The sequence below is a fragment of the Lynx canadensis genome, chromosome A1 (genome assembly GCF_007474595.2).
Source record: "Lynx canadensis isolate LIC74 chromosome A1, mLynCan4.pri.v2, whole genome shotgun sequence".
Taxonomy (NCBI): domain Eukaryota; kingdom Metazoa; phylum Chordata; class Mammalia; order Carnivora; family Felidae; genus Lynx; species Lynx canadensis.
Genome location: NC_044303.2, coordinates 101,517,343 through 101,535,647, shown reverse-complemented (window position 1 = coordinate 101,535,647; position 18,305 = coordinate 101,517,343). Strand labels below are relative to the sequence as shown.

General features: G+C 39.1%; 1 protein-coding gene across 2 annotated transcripts in view; it reads left to right on the top strand.

Annotated features, from left to right (window-relative positions):
- Window positions 1–18,305, top strand: part of CEP120 (centrosomal protein 120) — a 75,040-nt gene that overhangs the window by 32,923 nt on the left and 23,812 nt on the right. For both annotated transcript variants that reach the window (XM_030317154.1, XM_030317155.1), the window contains exons 14-18: window positions 89–241; window positions 1,025–1,114; window positions 9,800–9,892; window positions 11,063–11,224; window positions 13,528–13,650. In XM_030317154.1, coding sequence (XP_030173014.1) covers window positions 89–241; window positions 1,025–1,114; window positions 9,800–9,892; window positions 11,063–11,224; window positions 13,528–13,650 — 621 coding nt within the window. The remainder of the gene's footprint in view (window positions 1–88; window positions 242–1,024; window positions 1,115–9,799; window positions 9,893–11,062; window positions 11,225–13,527; window positions 13,651–18,305) is intronic.

The following is an 18,305-nucleotide window of genomic DNA, read 5'->3' as shown; positions in this document are numbered from 1 at the left end:
AACAGTGAATGTGAAACAACATGACTGTAGTGCATCGAATGCATTGTGTGTATGTGTTTGTTTCAATATGTTTTCATTCATGTCTTAGGGTTTATCTGCTGGGCAACAGAAGGCATGTTCCCTTCCTCCAGCACCTTGTCCTTCAGAAATCCAGACAGAGCCTCGAGAAACCTTAGAATACAAAGCAGCACTAGAGCTAGAAATGTGGAAAGAGATGCAGGAGGACATTTTCGAAAATCAGGTTACCTTTTAAATGTTACTTTGAAACCTTTTTTTTTTTTTATTGGTTTACTTAGAATATTTTTCTTCTCCATAGTAGACTTTTTTTTTTTCTCTCTATTCCACGGGTACCCTATCTAGCCCTCTTAATAGCAAGAATACTTTACTCTGAGAGAAAAACAGAATAAAAAACTCGATAAATGATAGTTTGGCAGAAGTCATGCAGAAGGATCCCCTTCTCTATGACTTCTGGACAAAATTAGGACTGAAGGTTCGAAGTCAGTGTTTGAGAAAGTGAACATTTCTTTTAATTTCAGGCCCTCGTTTACCATATCCTCCTGGAGCCTAGAACCATCTCTCTTTACACAATAAAGAGAGAAAACAGGTCTTCACTTCAGTTAAAAAAAATTTTTTTTTTACGTTTTATTTATTTTTGAGAGAGAGAGAGAGCGCGCGCAAGCAAGCAGGGGAGGGCCACAGAGAGAGGGAGACACAGAATCCGAAGCAGGCTCCAGGCTCCGAGCTGTCAGCACAGAGCCCCACACAGGGCTCAAACCCACGAACTGTGAGATCATGACCTGAGCCCAAGTCAGATGCTCAACCGACTGAGCCACTCAGGCGCCCCATTTTAGTTTATACTCTTGTGGGTATCCCTTGCTTCAGGCATTCTCTTTGGTTTGTTTTAAGAATAAAAGAGGAGGTCTGAAGGAAACATACTGGTGATCAGTAGTATTTAACAGAGAACGACCGATTTGTGTGTTTGAAATATTGATGTGCTTTTTGTGACTTTTTTTTCCTTGTGTAGCTAAAGCAGAAGGAATTGGCTCATATGCAGGCTCTTGCAGAGGAATGGAAGAAAAGAGACCGAGAAAGAGAATCACTCGTAAAGAAAAAGGTAATAACTTTTGTAGGAAATCTGTGGAGTAACAAAGTACAATGATTGTATACTGTTTTGGATAAACTGAATGGATGGGTCAGGAGTAGGAGGAAGGCCTTTCTCTGTAAGGTATTAGCTGCTTTTTTGATTTTGAACCCTGCAAATGTATTATTTGTTCAAAAAATGAATAGGAATAAAGCCTACCTCTGTATGAAAAAAGAAGATAGCACCTTTTAATCTGTTGCTAATCAGATGCTAATAAAAAAGCATCGAGAACTTAGAAGGTAATTTTAAGAATTTAATCCTGGAATAAATGACATCTTTAAAAATGAGACCATCTGATCTTACTCCAAAAAGCAAAAGTTCAGTACTTACCTATTTACACTTAAGTTATTGAGTAAAACAAAAACCCTGAAAATAACACTTCTTTCAAATACTGAAATTAAACTCTCATACGAGTGGTTAATGACATAGCTACAAACGGGAGAAGATAACCAATGGCAGGATGGCTTACTGCCCTCCACCAAGAGACTGGAGCAGGATGCAGACTAGAATATTTTCAAAAGTTATTTTCAGGGCTCTGACCAACCAGTTACATTTAATACGTAATTATTGGCACACTTAGGTTTTTTTTACTTGTTTTTTGCTATGCTTGGGTTTAAATCTGTTTTGTTGTTGCTTTTCCATTGTTCCATCGTTTCTTAGTTCTTTTTTTTTTTTTTAATTTTTTTAATGTTTATTTTTGAGAGAGAGAGGGAGACACACACACAGAATGCAAGCGGGGGAGGGGCAGAGAGCGAAGGAGACACAGAATCTGAAGCAGGCTGCAGGCTCTGAGCTGTCAGCACAGAGCCCTACATGGGGCTTGAACCCATGAACCGCAAGATCGTGACCTGAGCCGAAGTCAGATACTGAGCCACCCAGGTGCCTTCTCTTAGTTCTTTTTTTTTTTTTTTTTTTTTTTTTTTGGTCTTTTCCTGCTTTCTTTTGGATTCATTGACTTTTCTTATGATCCCATTTTATTTTTACTATTGCTTTATTACCAGTGTCTGTTTCATTGCTTTTTGGGAGGGTTGCTTTAAGGTTTAAAATATTCAGTTTTAACTTATTATTAGCACACAACTACTACTATTATAATTAATTATTGATGCTAATAATGCTATTATACCATATCACGTGTAGTGTAATAAGTTTACATCAGTGTATATCAGGCATGTGTTCTTTGTGTTGATACCATCATACATTTTGCTTCTCCATAAATTATCCTAAAATATATTTTTGCTTTTAAGAGTTAGTTTTTATTTTTATTATTATTTTTTTTAATTTATTTTTGAGACAAGGAGAGACAGAGCATGAACAGGGGAGGGTCAGAGAGAGGGAGACACAGAATCTGAAACAGGCTCCAGGCTCTGAGCCATCAGCACAGAGCCCGATGCGGGGCTGGAACTCACGGACCTTGAGATCATGACCTGAGCTGAAGTTGGCCGCCCAACCGACTGAGTCACCCAGGCACCCCAAGAGTTAGTTTTTAAAGAAAACTTTGAAGCAAAAGCCTCTTTTATTAACCACATAAATAACATTTCTTGTAGTATGGGTCTGATGGCGATATATGCTGTTAGCTTTTGCTTGAAGAAGTGTTTATCTCTCATTTTGAAATAAGTATATTTTTCACTGGGTATAGAATTCTGGGTTGACAGCTTTTTGTCTCAGTCTGTAAAGTTGTTACATTAGCATTTTGGCTTGTTTAATTAGCATTTTGGCTTGTTTCGTTCTTGATGGAAAAATCTGCTGGCCTTGTTATCTTGGCCCTCTATCTCTGTAAGGTCTCTTTTCCTCTCACTTGGTTTAAGATTTTTTTTTCTTGATCCCTAGTTTTCAGCATTAGGAATTTGATGGGCCTTGTGATTCTGTGTGTGTGTGTGTGTGTGTGTGTGTGTTTATGTGCACCCTGCTTGGAGTCTTGGAGCTGCTTTGGTTATAGGGTTTTATCAAGCTTGGAACATTTTGGGTTTTTATTGCTGAAAATTTTTTCCTGTGTCTCTTTCTCCTCTCCTGATTAGAGTCCAGCGTGCATGTATTGTACTACTTCATATTGTCTCAGAGAGAATTGAATTATTTTTTAAGTCTTTTTTTTCCTCTCACTGCTTCATTTTGGATATATTTTATTGCTGTGACTTCCGGTTGACCATTGGTTCTTCTGAAGGGTCTGATTTGCCACAAATCCAATTCAGCACAATTTTCCTTTCATATACTGTATTTTTCATCTCTATAAGGTTCACTTAGGCCTTTTCCTTTTTTTTAAGCACTTTTCCTCATGTTCGTGTTTTCCTTTACATTCTTGAGTATCTGGAATATATTTACAATACGTTATCTACTAGTTATAACATGCCTGTCATTTTGAGGTCTCTTTCTTTTGTTTTTTTCATCTGGTTATGGGGGGGGACACTTTTATATTACTTTGAATGACTGGTAATTTTTTCTTAGATGCCAGAAATTGTGAAGTTTACATTGTTGATTTCTGGATCTTGGTGTGTGAGGTTATTTGGGTTGAGTTTGATCCTTTTGAGTTTTGCTAGGGCAAACTGAGAAGAGCCTGTAGCCGTGGGCTGTATGGTAAGATGCCTAGCATATGACAATCTCTCCCCTCAGACCAGGAGGAATGCCCACTATTCTCATTCCTGACTGAGCTCTGGGAATACTGTATCTTCGATCTTTCCACTGGTACTTTACCTAGCCTCACAGGGCCTCTTTAGTCTCCTCTCTGCTGCCTCAACTCAGCAAGATTGAGAGGCTTTGCTGGGTGTCCCCTTCTCTGAGCCTTAGTCTGGAAAATGCTAGAGTTATTGTAGGGCTGGACTCATTCATCTCTGCTCTGTCAGTGGTGATGGTCCTGTGCTGCCCATTCTCCAATGTATAAACACAGTTGTTTCGTGTATGTCATTCCATTTGTGTTTGTGGAGGAGGGCAGGTAGTCTTTTACAAGTAGACCAAGCAGAAGTCCCCAAGGCCTTGGACTTTCAAATAACTGTTTCAATTTTATCGCCCTTAATTCACAACCATTAAAAATTTGAAAAACCAGTGGGTTAAAAAAAAAAAATCTAAAAAAAGAAAAAGTTAACAGTACTCCAAACCATCCATTCTTAAGAAGTGTTCAAATAACCAAACTTTAAAAACTAGAGGCCCTCACACATATTTAAGCAATATACTAGTTTTCCTTAAATGTGTCTTTTATATTAAGTTGGATTTACAGTTCTCAGGTATCCTTTATTCATTGAATCTGAGTGAGCTATCAAATATTTAATTTTTTAGAATTTTTCATTTAGCTTTTAAGGTAAGCAGAGTTTATTGTGGAACCATTTTTTTTAAATGCTTTTGAAGAGTTTTCCTGTGTTAAGTTTTGCAAAAGTCAAATCAGAAAAACTTTCTTAGTTAATATTTTGACAGATCCAAATTGTGCCATAAGTGATCTTTCTATTGCAAAAAGAAAACAAAACAGTGTCTGTATAATAGTTGAAAAAAAAACTCAAAGTAATTTTTGCTTGGTTGTCATTTTGATAATTATCTTGTCGGTTACCATCGTATACAATTTCTCCCACCATTTCAGCTTGAATTGTCTGTTTCTTGACTAGTTTATAATAAATCTGCTTAGAAAATGAAATACGAAGGGTACCTGGGTGGCTCTGTCAGTTAAGTATCTAACTTGATTTTGGCTCAGATCATGATCTCACAGTTGATGAGTTCGAGCCCCACAATGGGGTCTGTGCTGAGAGTGTAGAGCCTGCCTAGGATTCTCTCTCACCCTCTCTGTCCCTTTCCTGCTCACATGCTCACTCTCCCAAACTAAATACTAAAAAAAAAAAAAAAAAAAAAAAAGAAAGAAAAGAAAAAGGAATATGAGGTCTGTCTAGTAAGTGGCTATTTGAATTAGTCTTGTCAAAAACTTGATAGGATTGCTGGGTTTTTTCCAACCTAAATACATTTGAGAGTAACAACTCATCCAGCACAATGTGTGCCCTGTCATGTAAGAATATGGTCAGCTAGGATGTGATCCATTTCCTAAAACTTCATAAGCCACTGTAAAATTGATTAATTGGGGAGAAAAAAAGCAGGGTTTGCCTCAATAGGATGAAATCTTTTCAAGCTAAATTCTCTGAGAATCCCCCTGTGTGATTACTACATCTACAGTGTATACGCCTTTTCTGTTGATTTATTTTCACTTTATTTACCTGATTGTTTTAAAACAACGTATAACTTCTTCAGTACTTGGAAAACTTACCTGAAGGAGTCTCGGTAATATTGGTGGAACAGCATGCAGTCATCTAAATTTACTTCTGCTCTTCAGCATAAAAAAGGAGTTAATAGTAAAATGGAGCTCATCTACTTACTATGAGGAGGTTTGTCCTGCCTGACAAGGTGCTAACTAGTTAACAGCCCACCAATTCAGGAAGCAGTAGTGAAGGGATATATATAGTAAATAAAATTACATCTAGTTAGACTCACGTATATTAGTATTTCATAATAAGTTAATATTTTAAGCTTATGTGTACCTAATGATTTGTATCATGGTGGGGGGCGGTTATTAATCTATCAGTGTTTTTTGGTCATCTTTTGGAACCAGGGTGGAAGGATTATTTTAACTGTGAAAGAGCAGATTATTTTTGTGGAATATTTTCTTTTCATAAAATAATGCATCCTCTGGTGTTACACATAAACTTTTTTTCCCAAAGAAATGAAGCTTTAGTTAACCTTGAAGCAATTAATAGTCCACCAGCTCATTTGGGGCCTTTGGGGTCAAGTGAAATATTTGTAACTGTACCAAATCTGTATTTTCAGAAACCAGTGTCCTGGAAATGACCTGGTTGTCCAGATTGACATGCTAAACCCAGTGACAGTTGAAGACAAATTCATTACTTGACAAACTTAGGACTATAACATTCTGGTCCTGTGTGGCCTTCCATATAGCTGAGATCATGTTTGTTCTGTCTTCTACATGACTTCCCATCAGATGGCTGAAGATCGCTATCATATACCTACCAAGAAGGAAGGCCTCGGTTCTGCATTAGGGAAGAGGAGGAAGCGTTTCATGGATAAGATCATGCTTCCACTTTGATAAAGATTAGTAGATAATACCACAGAGACTCCAAGGGAATTCCAAACAAAGAAGTTGGAAATAGGCTCGGCATTAAGGAAATTGTAGGTAGCTTGATATAGGAAGAAGGGAAGAGAAGTCTCAAGAAATAAGGTAGAGACGTCTATGGCATGTAAATGATCTTCTGTTTCATTCTGAGGAGATTAGACTTGATCCCGTAGACGTTCTCAGCCAGGGTTTCCTGGGAGAATTAAGCCATAATGCCTGCCAGCGGGCACTGTTGCTGGTGGATTCACTTCCTCCTGTGCTTCAGCAATGGTAGATTTGTGTGCCATTAAAGAGAAGATGGAGAAAATAATCAGTTAGATCATTTTTTATGTTCTATGGTTCAGATGATAAAACCTGCTTGGGAAAGGTAGAAATTTGATAAACTTATTTTTTAAATGAAGATTTTTATGTAAGAGAACAAGGAAGTGAGATTTTCATTTTAGAACAGTTGTTACAGAATAGAGGAATGTGGATCCAAAGTCAGGAAGGCCAGGGAAGCAATAATGAGTTGTAAAAGAAAATAAAGGCTGAACAGGAATAGCCATGATAAGATGAAGGAGGAAAGACGAACAGGAGCTAGAGAAATGGAGTTACGGAGGTTTAAGGTCTCAAGCCTTAAGGGATATTCAGTGCTACCCTCGCATCCTACTGCTTTCCCTAATCAATTCCTTCTCTTCCCAGAGCGGTTCTCAGCCAACCCTCCCTCATCCTCACCTGATTGGATCTTTCCCTTTCTCAAACATTTCCTCAACTTGACTCCCCTTCCTATACTTTCCTACTCTTCTACTGAATTCACTGGTCTCCCCTTGGCAATTTTCATGCCGGAACTCCCCCCCACCCCCCCCAGCCTCTGCTGGCTTTATTGGCTTGCCCCAAAGCCCAGTCCCTGAACCTCTTTTCTGTTTTTACACTTCAAGTATTCTCATCCACTTTCTTAGCATCATATACAAGTTAAACATAGTTATTCACTGTGTGTGTGTGTGTGTGTGTGTGTGTGTGTGTGTGTGTGTGTATCTCCAACCTCTTCACTGGACTCTACATGTGGCTGTTCGGCTGCCTATACTACACTGCCAACTGATTCTCTGCTAAGCAAATCAAAGGGAGCATGTCTAGAGACAGGCTCTTTGTCTCCCTCCTATATAAATTTGTTCCTGTTGATCCCCATCTTAATAAATGGCAATACCTTTTACTGAGCTCCTCAGGCTACAAGGCAAGTTACCCTTGACTCTGTTTCGTTCCACATCTAGTTTGTCAGCAAATTCTCTTGACTCTGTATTGAGTACAGATTCTGGAAACAAACCACTTTCAGCCACCTTCTTCACTACTTACCTTAGTTTAAATATTCCTGATCTCTTTCCTAGTTACTTCTTAACTCAGAATTCTGTCCTCTTTCCTGACCCCGGTAGCTTGTTAAATCCATATCCACCAAGGTTGAGACTTTTAAACCAAAAGTCAGATTATGTACTCTTCTGCTTAAAACCTCTCCTACTCATTACGCATAGAATAAAACTCCTGTTTCTTACCAGGTCCTACACGGCCTTATGTGATCTATCTACTAGCTTCCTTTGTGACCTCATTTCTGTCAGCCTTCTATTCACATAGTCTGTTCTCACCAACCTGGCCTCTCTGTAGTTCCTCAGACATGCTCCCTAAGTCCTCCTCAGGATCTATAGAAGACTCTTTTGTTAGAGGCACTGTCTGGTCTCTGTTCAAAATAATCTGAGTGAGGCCTTCTCTGATCATTCTGTCTTAAATAGGCCTTCTTCTGCCCCCAGGAGCTAATTATATGCTCGTTCTGCTTGTTTTCATCCTAGTATTTACTTAGAATTACGTTAAACATCCACTTCTATTTTCATAGTTTGTCTTCCCTCAGAATATAGGTTCACAAGACTTTGTTTTACCCACATCTCCTAGGTATTCAGTAGGTATTTGTTATTGAAATGATTATGATCTCAGGTTTTTACTCACTTTTGAGTTTGAGATACATAGGGAATACTGGAGACAGAGATACAGATGTAATCTCTGGAGGGGGTTTTGACTTTGCAATCTGGTTTTGGAAGTGCTTAGGATATGTGATGGTAGGTAGTTAAGATCCCCTGAGGTCAGGTAGTAGGAGAGGAGACCTCCTGAGACAGAGCTCTGGGAACCCATGCATTTTGGTTGCCAGAGGAAGAACAGTTGAATACTGACCCACCATCCTGTTTACTTACCTCTCTAAGACTTTTTAAGGCGGTAGGGCACACTTAGCATTTTTTTGAGATAAACCAAAAGTGGGTGGTAGATTGAACAGAATGAATAGGTGATGGCTCATGATTGTCTAGCATGCCAGGCCTAAGTCATTGAACTAAAGTTTAACAAGGACAAATGTCAACTTCTGTAGTCGAAACAATCTTTCGGACAATAGGTATGTTGTTATAGTTATCCCAGGTTTAAAAACAAAAGCTTTGGGGATTTTCTTTGACGGAGCAAACTGTGATTAGGATCCTCAAATAGCACGTGCAGGTTTAGACTAACGTAATAGACACGTTGTCTTCATCTTAGGCAGTGGACATTCTTTGGCCTATGAAGTAGGGAGATCACATCTGGGTACCACATTTTTTAAAAAGACTTAATCTAGAATCTAGACTGTAGATTAGATCCAAGATGTTAGACGATGTGGAAATTGTAATTAATATGTGAGTAATAGCTGAAACTTGTGTTTCTCTTGGAGAAGAAAAAGTGAGAGGATGTATGATGGCTATTTCCAGACCAAATACGTGAAGATAGATTTTTTTTCCTTCTGTCTAAGGGGTAGAAATAAGATGAAGGAGGATTAAAGCAAGATCTTATTAACTGTGGGAAAGAGAATGTTAGGATGGACCTGAAACCTGGGAACCAGTTGGTGAGAACAAAGAAATTGGTTCAGGAAGTCGCAGTAAAAGTGATCAGTTAGAAATGAAAGACAGAAAACCGTAAAGACTCCTCCATCCTGTGTAGGCTGAACTGGCAGGCGTCTTTTCTCTGAACGGGAATCTCACCGCCGAAGAGCAGGGCAGAACTAGAGGCCCCTGGAGGTTAAGGTACTAGGCTTGGGGCCCAAGCAGGGAGTGGTGCATCAGAAGCAATTAGGAACTCAGTTACTGGAACTGTAGGAAAGGATCGGACCTGAACCCATAGGAGAATTGACTTGAAACTGACCAGCTAGCCGAACTAGCATCAGGATTCGTTGCAGGGAAGGAGTGTATGTGCTGAAGGGGGCGTCAGAGGAATACTGGAGTAGTGACGAAGGCAGATTTTAAAGAGCTAGGTTTTGACTACACATAAGATTTTACTAGCAGCCTGACTGCCCAGTGGGAGAATGACCTTCCTCTGGAAATTGAACGTCACTAGAGATACCCAAGCAGAAGCTAGAGGGATGCCCTCACTTACAGTACTAGAAGGAATTTCTGCTCTGACTTGGTGGATATAATTCATGAGTTTCCTATTCCCAGAACTTGTGTTTCAGTAAGTTGTAATGTATGCATTGTTGGATTTGCTTGTGTTTTGAAAGTTGGGGAAAAGATAATGTGTCTTTTATTATATTTTAGGTGGCTGAATATACTGTCCTAGAAGGAAAACTTCAAAAAACCCTAATTGACTTAGAGAAACGAGAGCAGCAGCTGATCATTGCAGAGTCAGAGGTAACTGTATGTCTTTATTTCCTGGAATCCATGCATGAGGTACATGCTATTATAAAATATATTTCATAAAAAGCCTTTCATGGAAATTGTCTTGTAGGCATGGTGGAGAAAACTGCTGTTCAGCAGAGGAAAGCATCTTTGACATGTCAGAATGTGAGGAATACATAGCAAAGTGTTTGTTATTTGAAATGGTTAATAGCCGGCCAGCCAGCTTTGGCTGACTGCTGCACTCTGCGGAAGTACACTTCTTCCCCGGGATGTGGAGGGACTGGATAGTCACACTGCCCAGAGCATAGAGAAAACGTAGCACAGGCTGAGGGGCCTAGAATTCGGATGTCATTCTCAGTAACAAGAATATCCCACCTGGTTGTCGATTAAAGGTTAGAGCCCAAGGATGGATGAAAACTTCTGTTAATACCATGCCTAGTTAGCATTTTTGTTAGGTCTTGATAAATTTTAGCCTAAATATTTATTTCAATTACTACATAAATCATTTCAAATTATTAGAATTTCTTCCACATTAAATTTGTATGCTCCTGTCCTAACCATATGTGTTTCTTAAAATTTTTCTCAGCATTTCACTCTGACCTGATCCTCCTACATTTTCTGGAATTTCTCAATTGATGTTTCACCTTAAATGTATTTGTTTCCAATATGAAGGCTCTGTTACTTTCTATGTGATTAGGCAGAATAGAAGAAATTCCTAAAGAAGAAAAGGAACTTGGGTATATTTGCTTAGGTAATACAGTGGGTTTTACTCAAAAAGGAATTTTAAGTGATTAGGGCCTTTTCAATTGAATTTATATAAGTCATATATGGAGTTTTGGATACACTTTGTATTTTAGAATTAAATGATGATGGATGAGCAATGTGGGTTGAAGCCCTGTGTGCTATCAGCACAGAGCCCACTTGGGGTTCTCTCTTTCCCTCTCTATCTGCCCCTCCCCTATTCACACACTCGTGCACTCTCAAGAGTAAATAAATACATTAAAAAAAATTTTTTTAATGTATAATTTCAATTGTGCTTCAACATGAACTCAGACAATGGAAAAGGATATGAAAATAAAATTGGAAATATTGTAAACATTGTGTAGAAGGATAATAGAATATTGAACAGCATACTGTAGCTGAGCCTTTAAGCCAGCTTCATAAAGACGCACTTGTTTTTAGGTTCAAAGAGAAAGGAAGGAACTGAAATCAGAACGTGACCGGAACCTGCAAGAACTTCAGGACTCCATCCGCAGGGCCAGAGAAGATTGTGTTCACCAAGTAGAACTAGAAAGGTTAAAGATCAAGCAGCTAGAAGAGGACAAACATCGACTGCAGCAGCAGGTGGTATCAAATAGTTGTCATCACTTAGAGTTTATTTGTTTTCTAGGAAGAGTTCACTGAAAAGTTAGAGAAATTCACAGTGGTTTGAACTATTGATGATGTTGATTGCACCAAGATGCCGATATACTTTAAGCTGGCTCTTGTTTTCCTAAATCAAAGCTAAAGACTACCTTGGAATAATTTTCCTTCCCTTGTCATTATTCGCACAATATTGAACTATATTTCAGGTAACTCAACATCTTTCTTTCTGATAAATCGCCTTTTGGCCAACATCTTGTGCATGTGTCACTGGACCAAATTCAGTTAAGAACGCCAGTTCGTGAGTGCATCGTCTGCGCGCCTCACCTTACTCTCACCTTTCGGCCCTTCCCACCCCACACCCCATCCCCTTGGCTCCAGCCCCTTGTCAGCGAAGCCACCAGTGGCTCATCACTTTGACTCCCCCTCTTAATCAGGCAGCTCCAACACTGTTGGACTTCTGATTGTGTATTCTCTTCTCTCCCCTTCTTTAACCCCACTCTCCTGGTCTTCCTCTACTTTCTGGCCACCTCTCAGGCTCCTTTTCCTTTTCCTAGCCCTCCAGTATTGGACTTCCTCCAGGCCCAGGACTGACTTTGTACTAAACAATCGTATTGCTGCCCATGGCTTCAGAGAGAGTCCCCTTTCTAAGTATGTCCCAGACTGACTGTCTCTTTGATCATTCTTTCAGTGAAAGGTGATGAAGATAAGTGTCTATATTTCAAAATATAAAAGCAGTTCCCAGAACTCAAACAATCCGTGTCACTTATGGACATTTAGCAAAAGAAAAAGCCTAGTGTGCCGCATAGCTTACTTCTGCACAACCTGATTTTAGGCACAGTAATTGTTTATGATAATGTCTCTGGGACACTTGGGTGGCTCAGTCGGTTAAGCATCCAACTTCTGCTCAAGTCATGATCTCATGCTTCATGGGTTCAAGCCCTGCCTCGGGCTCTGTGTTGCCAGCTCAGAGCCTTGAGCCTGCTTTGGATTCTTTGTCTTCCTCTCACTCTGTCCTCCCCCGCTCACACTATGTCTCTCTCTGTCTCAATAATAATAATAAAATAAAAATTTATGGTAATGTTTCTGAATGGTAGAAAAAATACCAAATTTTAAGTCTGTTAGCTTTTGTTTAAAACAGAAATAAATGAGAGAGATGCTTGAGAAAGGTTTTTTTTTTTCCAAATTGAAAAGTCAAAGTTTGGATATTCAAAGAAGTAAACTTCAGCCATAGGAAGACTTTGCAGGTAATAGAGTACCTCATTACCTAAAGATGCTAGATAAACTAAACCCTAATTAGAATTATTTGTGCTTACTGGCATGAAACAAGAATTGATTATTGATAATTTAAATTCCATTTTTGCCACCAATTTTCTCAGCATTTCAAATTTAGTTAAGTCTTATGTCTTAGTAAGTAGATAAATGGGTTTATCTAATACTTGCTAGAGGGTTATGGAAGGCATCTTTAACAGTCCTTGTTTGCATTTGATTAAAAAAAAAAATCCCAGATTTGAAAAGAACATTCTTATATTCTGTTTGGTTTTTTGTTTTGTTTTGGTAGTTTTGAAAGTGTTCTAAGGGAAATTATATATAGAGCGTTGAGTCCAGGTAAGTCTCTGTTTTATTTAATTTTAAAAAGTATTGCCTCCTTTCATCAGAGCATTATTCTAGGGGATGAATAGATCTGAGAGCTGTTCATGTCTCTGCCGCTGACTAGATCCTGGGCACTGCTGAGCTGAGCTTCTGAAACCCTCAAATGTCTTATCCACAGAAATGAAGGGGTTGAGTTAAATCATCTTGAAATGACTTTAAGTTGTAATAGTGTTTGAATTATGAAACTTTTACAGTTTCAAATTATAAGAACAATAAATACCGCGCTAAAATTAAGTTTTTTACTTTTATCGTCATTAGCTGGTATATCTAATGTGCATAGTATTCTCGTACACGTGACATCTTAAGGATATAGTATAAGTATTTTTATAAATTGACTTTCATTTGCCATCTAAAGTTGAGCAAAAATGTTCTCATGATTCTGGTTTTCTAACACATTTCACACTCTTAAATAAAAGTTTTTGTATATTGTTAATTAGTTGACTCACTAAATTTTTAAGATTACTAGAAATCTTAATTTTCCTCTTTATGCTTTATGGATTTTCTAAATTTTCTACTATAAACAAGCTTTACAATAAGAAAAAAAATGACTGTTGAATTCTGTAGCATTGAACTTTGCATACTGGTCTTTTTAAATGGCTGTCATCCTTTTTTTTTTTTTTTTTTTAATACAGCTTAATGATGCTGAAAATAAGTATAAGATTTTGGAAAAAGAGTTCCATCAGTTCAAGGATCAGCAAAGCAACAAACCAGAAATCCGCCTTCAGTCTGAAATAAATCTACTCACCTTGGAAAAGGTACCTGTGTCAGTTTATGGCAATTTAATTCTGCTAATTTATAAAATCAGTAGGTGCTATTTGAATATAAAATGTACTGACATTTCACTGTAGTATTCTGACATCAAATAAGAACAGCATTTGAGACACATGACATTGTCAGTACTTGAATTTCTTGACTTCTATCAGTTACAGCATATACTAACTAGAGTTGTTGGTTGCACAAAACAGAAGTGACTAACTCTAGAAATAAAGGAATCCACAGAACTCTCAGGAAGGCTAAAGAACAACTTCCAAAATATGTACAAGAACAGGGGGAAGCACAGCATGGCCTATCCTGTCCCAAAACTGTCTCCTCTTGCTATTGTTGGTGCTTTCACTGCCTTATCACCTGATTTCCGTATTCAACAGCCAGTCTTGCCATCATGAATGCTGACTGCATTTTACTTACTACCCTGTAGATTCAGTGCCCCAGGTAGGAGCATTCGTATCAATCACAAGACTACGCTCTCCTCTGAGCCCAGAGAAGGGATATCCATCCTATTTTGTTTCTTGCGGTTGGAGGCCAGGTCCTGCCTCTAGTTATATAGTGATCCTCTGCAAACGGGAAGAATGTTCTGCTTCTAGGCATTAAAAACTGTGTACTGTCCAAAATGTGTAATGTTAAGTTTGACAGTATGTGCTGTTGCATTTTATCGTTTAGTATTTTTTAGGTATTATTAAAAAGATACAGCCTACCCAAGAAATGACACAGGTAATGAGAGAATAATTTTCAGAAGTTACAGGATTTCATGGTGTCAGCCATGGCCTGTCATTGTCCACTGAACATTCTATTGAAGGCTTCCTTGCCTCTTTTCCACTGCAGATGTAGCCACTAGGGGGCACTATCAGAAGATCGGTAGGGGGTGTCAGGAAGTTGCCAGGGTAGTTCGTTCTTCTCTTTGTCTGTGTGCTTCCCTTCTCTCTTAGTAGGTGCACCTTTTTATGGTTTCCTCTCTGGCTAGACACGTTCTCTCCAGCTTGCCTTGGGCTGTCCCTACTGCATGAACAATCCGTGTTTCCGCGTTCCTAGTAGGAAGAACTGTTACCCATGGTACTTGCTTTTGTAGTCCCTCCTACCCCGGAGACGTAGGGCCTGGATGCTCCTGCTTATCACTGGTTGCCTCATCCTATCCTCTCTAGCATTTGTGCTTTCCTGTTACCTGTATAACCAGTTTCCTGGCAGGATGCTAAATGACAGAACTGGTTTTTCATTATCCAGCGAAGATGCATCCTCCTGGGCGCTGTGCTAAATGCTATGCTGAATGATTTAAAAACGTTCCAGAGCGAGTCAAATAAATGACGAGTCCTACAAAGAGGCAGGGAACTTACCCAGATAATTAAAGTGAAAGGCAGGTAATAGCTTACCATACTATCTAACTCTCTCTTACTAAATGCCGTGAACTCAAAGGGGAGACAAAGCTACTTCTGAAATCAACACATGAGGTAAACTAAGAAGGGAGACTAGATATAGAATCTAAAGGGCACATTAATAAGTGAGTGTGTGTGGGAGAGTATTCCAAGAAGTATTCAAGAGAACTAGAGGGGTTAGAAAGCCTATTGCATATTCGGGTAATAGCTTGACTAGAACTTGGGAGTTTAAGTATTGTGGTAGTTGCTCGAAAATAACAGGGCTGATAAGAGAATGCTAGAAATTAAGATAATTTGTGGCCATATATGGGGAAGACCTTAGATGCTAAGTTAAAGAATTTGTATTTCATCTGGTAAGAAAAGTCAGAGATTACTCTCAAGTGTATTACATTGGCTTAATGGATGTTAATAGGAGTGAGGAATTTTCAGGAAGAACTTTTTGAGGAGGTTGAAAGTTGTAGAGAATTATGGTTCTAGGCAGGTTCCATTTGAGACTCTAGCAGAAAAAGTTGAAGCGGAGCAGTTCACTGAGGGGTTGAAAATGGGTAAGTATGGGACGCCTGGCTGCTTCAGTCAGTTAAGTGTCTGACTTTTGATTTCACCTCAGACCATGATCCCACAGTTCATTAGTTTGAGCCCTGCGTCAGGCTTTGTGCTGACAGCTCGGAGCTTCTTGGGATTCTCTTCCAGACTCTTTTTCCCTCTCTCTCTCAAAATTAAATAAACAGTTTTTTAACAAATAGGCAAGTATAGTAGGAAGAGAGAAAAGGGGGTAGAGATAAAGATTTGGAATCACTGGAATAAACTAACCGCCTTGGATTTAGATGAAATGGTCTAAGGTGTCTTTAGGAAGGACACCCAGACAAGTTGGTGGGAACTACGGCCTCAGGTACGAAAAGCAAGAGTCAGAGAAGGAGGCTAAAAAGATCCAGAGACATAGTAAAGACAGTCTAGTGCAGTGCTAAGAGGAGGGATTTGGAGAATAAGGAAATAGAAGTCATCTCTTATGACAGCCAAGTCAAGAACGGTTGAAGAAGGGCCTTATGTTTTGCAGGTAAGAGATTTTGAAGAAGCAAAACTACAGAGGGTTATAAAAGTTTGGCATTGAAAAAAAAACCAGGAAAATATGTAACCAGGGGGCTTCATGTTATTAAAACCTTATATGGTAGGTGGAAAATCTACGAACATATACATATACAGAGATATTTTTTGAGTGAGCCAGAGAGGGGCAGAGGGAGCAGGCCCAAGGCCGAGCCCCATGTGGGGCTTGATCCCACCACCCTGGGATCACGACCTCTAGTCAAAGAGTTGGACTCTGACCTAACTGAGCCTCCCAGGTGCCCCTGAATGTTTTTAGATTGAGGATAAGCAGCAATTAATAGCAAGAAGAAATTGAGCTTTGAGAGAGGAGGGGATGAGTGGACCAGAGAAGAGTCAGTCTTAGGAAGTAGAAACGCTATTTAAGAGGCAGAAAGGGTGAATAATATGTAGAAAAGCTCGCGACAAGAAAGGGTGTGGTAAAATAAGTTTTTGAGGGGTTGAAGCAGGTATTAACCAGTTTGTTCTGCTTCTGAACTCACTGACTTGCTGCAGCCTGTCCATTGCCACGCTATCTCTGTTTCCTCTTCTTACCCCTACGTGCACTTAACTGCCAAGCCTTGTTGATCCTGCTTCTTACATACCTGGAAAATCTTTTCGTTTCTCCATTTGATTCTTGGGCCTTTTGAATTTCTCTATCAGTGAACTTGAATCCAGGTGGACATTTTTAACCCCTCTTAAAAAAAAAAGGGGGGGTGCCTGGGTGGCTCAGTCGGCTGAGCATCCAACTTCGGCTCAGGTCATGATCTCACAGTTCGTGAGTTCGAGCCCCACGTCAGGCTCTGTGCTGACAGCTCGGAGCCTGGAGCCTGCTTCCTATTCTGTGTCTCCCTCTCTCTCTGCCCCTCCCCTGCTCATGCTCTGTCTCTCTCTCTGTCAAAAACAAATAAAATTAAAAAAAAAAAGTTTATTTTACCTATTTGGAGAGAGAGAGGCTCTCCCAAGCAGTCTCTGCAGTGTCAGCACCAAGCCCAACGTGGGGCTCAAACCCACGAACCGCGAGACTGTGACCTGAGCCGAAGTCAAGGGTCGGTCGCCCAACTGGCTGAGCCACCCAGGTGCCCCATAACCCCTCTTTTGATTAAAAACAAGTATTCCACTATTTCCCTGTTTACAACTGTGAATTCTGTGGTACCTACCAAAGATAGCTAAAGTGCACAGACACTAAGCGTCAAAGAGTGTTTTTATTTTACCTTCAGAGACCACATATCTCACAATTAGAACCTTATCTTTTGTGAATAGAAAGTTGGTAACTAGCTGCCATAGAAATACATTTTATGTGATTTCTTTAAATCCCGTTTTCCAACTATACTTCTACCAAAAGGATAAAAATCCCTCAACGTATCAAAAATGTAAACAGTGCCATGAACTTGTGAAGGGCAAGGGGAAAAAAATGAATAATTAAACTGCCTCTGTTTGAGACCCAAGGAACTCATCCAGCATGTTTAAGTGTTGAGTAAAACACAGCTTCTCAGCTCTGGTGAAAATTCTTGGTAAATTTTGTTTGGAGCCAGAAGAGGGCAGAATCTTATTTCTTATTGCTAAGTAATAACAAAGACATAAACGCACAAAAAGAAAGACATAAGTGAAAAAGTATCTTATTCATTGTATAACTTCTGGTTATGTGAAATAGAGAGCATTTGCTGATTACCTGTTCTCTTCAGTTTAACAGAAATACATCAATTTTCACTAAAATGGTGTAAAATAAGATACAGTTTTACCAGATGTAATTCTTCATTCCTTTTATTAAAAAGTCAAGAATAGTTTATGATTTGCTTTTAACTAGGAGTGTCTCTTAGATGGCTTAAAAATAATTAGGTTTTTAAATAAAAGAAATATGGAAAACATTAATATAGTAGGGCAGACTGAAGTTGAAGATAAATGCCAAAATTTATGTATTTATGATTATTTGGTAGCTACCATGGGTCCACCCCTGTCTTAAGGCAAAGGGAAAGATGAGAGAAAAAAGAGGAGAAAAAGTACATGATCCTTCCGGGACCTCACTTTTAAAGAGTTTGTAATAAAATTGGAGAGATGCCTCAAGGAGCCTGAAGTGACTGTGTGTGATCAAATACCAGGGAATATGATAGAAACTCTTTGCAGTTGAGAAAATAGTAGTTTTAATTTTTTTTTTTCAACGTTTATTTATTTTTGGGACAGAGAGAGAC